Source organism: Lathyrus oleraceus, chromosome 1 (assembly GCF_024323335.1).
Source record: "Lathyrus oleraceus cultivar Zhongwan6 chromosome 1, CAAS_Psat_ZW6_1.0, whole genome shotgun sequence".
NCBI classification, from domain to species: domain Eukaryota; kingdom Viridiplantae; phylum Streptophyta; class Magnoliopsida; order Fabales; family Fabaceae; genus Lathyrus; species Lathyrus oleraceus.
Window position 1 is genome coordinate 402374249 of NC_066579.1, and position 5046 is coordinate 402379294.

The 5046-nt window shown below is 31.9% G+C and overlaps 1 protein-coding gene across 1 annotated transcript in view; it reads right to left on the minus strand.

Moving 5' to 3' along the window:
* The window catches only part of LOC127111205 (beta-galactosidase), an 8105-nt gene extending 3059 nt beyond the window's left edge, over positions 1 to 5046 (minus strand). The window contains exons 1-2 of the mRNA XM_051046177.1: positions 3344 to 5046; positions 2666 to 3305 (exon numbers count right to left, since the gene is read on the minus strand). Coding sequence (XP_050902134.1) covers positions 2666 to 3305; positions 3344 to 4959 — 2256 coding nt within the window. The 5' untranslated portion in view covers positions 4960 to 5046. The remainder of the gene's footprint in view (positions 1 to 2665; positions 3306 to 3343) is intronic.

The window sequence follows — 5046 nt, forward strand, 5'->3', positions numbered from 1 at the left end:
AACATGTATGATTCTCCCGTCTTGGTTATCGAAATACTATAACTGAGAAAAATGAAATATATAGGAAAATGTAGTTTGGTTGTCCCAAAAAATGTGTTGAACTATCTAATCAATATTCTAAATTAGATTTTCTTCACACAAAAATATGTTACATGAGTTGGTCACAACCAAAAGACACATTGAAAAGTGAATAAAAACTCACCAAATAGAGTTCAATGTCGTAGAAATCTTCAAACATTTAACTTTATTTATTCAAATACAATTATTAATTTCTATTTTAGTAATGAAATAATGAATGACAAAATGAATACTGCACAAAAGTGTACAGACAGCTAGTGAATAACAATTAGGCTCATCGCATGCATCTAAATTAGTTAATTTGAATGTGCATATAACTTATCTAGAGTAATGGATAGGTAATTCTAAAATATTAATAACAAGTGTTCAGGGTTACAAAGTGGTTTAGGATAAAATGAAAACATATATATGATAAATGAGTCGGATATAAACACCATAATATATAATCATATCAGTATTTTCATAAGGACCTGAAATGAAAGTGAATATAACATGACTATATAGACTCTAACCCTCCACAAAGAAAATAGCTCCTTAAAAATATCTTTTATTTTAATTTTACTTTCATGAAAAAAATAGTAGTTGTCTTCACAAATTGAAGTGATTTTATTAAAACTTTCTCTATATAAATAAAAAATAAGATACATTAAAATTAAATGTAATTATTTATTATATTTAAATTTTTTTTATCAATCCTTAACATTAAACATGCAATGTAAAGAAAAACATGTCATATATTAAAAACTAAACACCTGACTATTTATTATAAACTATTTTGGGAGATTTGTTAATAAGTTGTGTATTTTTAAAATTCTTATAATATTTTCAAAACTGTTCATAATAGAAACTATTTTACCACTGCAGTCAAGAAAAGATAATGGATTCGCAAACAAAAAAATATATATTTTAATCATGCAAACAAAAATATTTATTATGTTATATTAAAAATTATAGTTTACAGCGGGAAATATATAATAATTTTTTATTATTATATCACGTTGGTTTCTTGCTCGAGCTATACTATAAGATATGATTTTAATTCGAGAGACAGTTATGTATAGACATATATAAAAAAAAATCTTATTCAAAATAGAGAGACCTCGTTCAATGGTAGACGTGCATGTTTAGTGAAATTAAGATTTAGATTAAAAGGGACGTAAAAAATTGTTCTTTGTATGTCGATTTATAAGATGAGAAGGTAGCCAATTCAAATTTATACCTCTGAGGGATACATACCATGATAGTGAAAGAGTGATGTTATGGTTTTCTATTTATCCTTGAGGTTGAGATGCTTTAGAAATATTATCCAAATCTACATTGTTTGTTGGACTGAACTAACAAGTCGTGGAGTTCATGTTTGAGACGTAGGCTTGTTTTTGTTTGAGGTCGTGAACATAACCTTAAACCTCATGTCACTTCACATCCAAAAAGTTAGAGGTCTGTAAGGGTGAATTGGAAAATGAAATTATTTTAGTCAACCAACACGTTATCGTGATACTTGTGAGGGTCATGTATTCTCATTGACGTTTTCACGTCCGATTAAGTCAAATAAAATAGTTACTTGTTATGAGTGTCTTTATTGCTTCAAAACCAACTCAGTGAGATTTAGAATAATGTTCAAGAAGAATTTTCATTTTGAGTTACTTGTTTTGTCAGAGAATGTAAGATTTTGAATTCGAACGTTTCTAATGTTGTTTTTTAGAATAATTAACATTGTAGGATGTATATGATATCACATATAGTTTCTTTTACAAAGAAATGGTTCTTTCTTTGTATGAAATTCTAGTTGAATATTTTCCTAATTAACGAGCTTTTCATTTGGTTTTTTTGAGATATTTTTTTAACGAGATTGAAGTAAGCACTTTATATTTGAACAATTGAATATTCATATAAAGATACAACTCTTTACTATGGAAAGTTTACCAATGTTATATATATAATTGGAATTTACTATATCTCTAGTCAATCATAATGTTTATCCTTGTATTCATATTCTTCAATCTTGTGAAAACTGTTTCAAAAAAACTAGTTGTCCAAATAAATATATCTAATTTGTTCTATAAAAAAACATTAGTACAAAAATGCACATATAAGAGTAACAAAACATACTTACACACAAACTAAGAAAAAGAAATAAAAGACGCATAAAATTTGATTTATTTGAAAAATTAAAATAAAATGTGTGGTGCAAGTTTTTTATTAGAAAGAAATAAAAAACTTTTAACATGATGTTTTGAAGCAACAATATGTGTTTTTGTAACATTGCACTGCAATTTCAAAAAATTTCAACCAAGATCCAAACGAACTCTAATGTGACCGAAATATAAGATCTAATTTGAGAATATATGATTTATATTTCTCTCTAAGAATGATACAACGTTTCATGGTAGAAAGGTTGAAAGAGATCGGGCGGTTGCTCAAAAAACTTTTATTTTACCACAACTTACATTAAAGTTGAAAATAAAGAAAAACAAGTTTAACTTATGATATTATTTAATGAGAAAAACTTAATGTATTATTTCAATTTTGATAATTCAACGTTTATTTTTCACATTAATTTGTAGAAAATGATGACTTAACATGTCACCTGCACGGCTAATCTAGCTGTACTATTTGTTACGCCAAATGGAACACTAAACATTTCTTTTGTGACTATAAATCCACAATTAGTTTTTCCTATGCATGCAGCTTCCACAACAGATTGACTATCTGTAGCTTCCCAAGAGCCTTTCTTAAAAGAACCACATTGACCTTGTGGATTTCCAAAGCTAGCAAACTGGATTTGTGAAATTACTTGTCCATTTTGGCATGATAGTTCTAGTTGTGAGCCTTCATATACATTAGCACAAATAGTTCCTATTGTCACCGTTTGGAACTGAACACTTTGAGGATTACCACCTATTTCTTCAAATAAAACCAATGTGTTCATGTTATCATTCAAGAATGACCTTGGTACATGATACCACCTTTGTGATGGACCTCCACAATTGGTGTTGCACTTTTCCTTTACATATTTTCCACGATAATCGCACGTGTCACTGCATCCATTTGTAGTTGTAATCCAAGAAGGCCAATAACGACCAATGCTATGTCCATTCACCCAAGCATGTCCTTTACCTAGGCCTTGGAAGTCCACCACAATAGGGTTTGTTCCAACTGGAGCTTTAAACTCTGACTTATACCAAGTCATAGGTTTCCCAATAGGAATATTAGGTGAATTAGTGTTCCATGACACACCGACATGTGATTGCAAATCATATAAACGTTCCTCTCACCATTCAAACCAACCTTATAAGACCAAAGGTTAGTTGACAAATCCATAGTAACATTATTTTTTCCAATCAATTGAACAGTGCCACCTGAAATGCCCGTTTTTATCTCGTCAAACCATGCACCATAATTTGCAAGCCCGACGGTGGCACTAAGCAAAGTTATAATGTTTGTTCCATTCTTCAAAGAAACTTTCGTTTCATAAGTGAATTTATTTCCCCATTGGCTAAATTGGTATCCTATATACTTCCTATTAACATAACCATGAAGTGTATGGCCCATAGTATTCACACTGAGAGTCGCATTACTCCAAATTGAAGTGTCATTGATGTCAACACTAGTCATGTACCATAAATAGTCACTAGCATCCAAGGTTAGTTCCTTCTGCTCCAAAAGCTCGTGTGCTTTAATATTTCCCTTTCCATTCAAGGTGTCTTTCTTTGGCTCCATTTTCCATTTCCATGTGAGTCCATTAGAACTATTATCACCACTCCTTTTCACCATTATTGAGGTTTGACTGTTAACCTTTGCTGTATTGAAAATTTCTTTGTTGCATCCATTAAGAATGGTGACGGACCAGGCAGGAATAAAGTATTTACCATCATTTTGTAAGTCAACATTTGCATCTTTGCTAGTGTCATTATTGCTCAGGAAACAAAATCTTGCGCCATTGGAATTAGAGTATGTTGTAAGTGTGATTCCATTTCCCAGATCCTTATCATTTATTGATGTATAATTTGTAAGAACATTTTCACCCAATTTAATTGCTGCATGAAGTTGCTTAAGATGTCCCCATTTTGGTTGATTCAAATTCCCATACTCGTCAATTGGTGCATCATAGTCATAAGATGTTGTGATATATGGTCCACCTGCTGTGCGGCCAAAGTTGGTTCCTCCATGGTACATGTAGTAGTTGTTTAAGACACCTCCATTTTGGAAAAAGCGTGCAACTGAGAAAGCTGAATCTTCAGCACTTCTATGGGGAACCTTTTCACCCCATTTTTGGAACCAACCAATCCAATTTTCAGTGAACATTTTAGGACTTTTTGGGTTATTGGGTTTAAAATTATGACAATAGTATCCATTGCAAGTATTGATGATAGGTTGAGGAGCATCAGGTTGCTGACACATGATCCATGGAACCCCAATGTTTTGTGCTAGAGCCATCTGAGCACACCATTTAACGTATGTCTTCCCTGCATCTTTGTAATTCCACATGATATCTCCATATTCATTCTCAATTTGAGCTAGAAGAATGGGACCTCCTTGTGATGCAAATAAATTTGCTTCTTTTGCCACATTCACGATCTTTGTCGTAAAAATTTGCATTTCGTTCTTGTAAACCATATTATCTGTCCTTAACTCAATCCCAGGAATATTGTGAAGCCACACTGGGATCCCTCCGTAGTTCCATTCCGCACATGCATAAGGACCAATCCTCATAATGGCATATAGTCCAGCTTCTTGGATAAGCTTGAAAAATTTGACAAAATCCAAATTTCCTGAGAAATTATATTCACGTTGAACAGGTTCGTGACGATCCCAAAATATATAAGTTTCAATGGCATCAAGGCCACCATCTTTGGCCTTTTGAATAAGGTCAGGCCACATCTCCACGGTGCTTCTTGGATAATGGATTGCACCTGAAAAAATAAGACGTCTTTCTCCATTGATAATGAGAGCTTTTGAATCATAAGA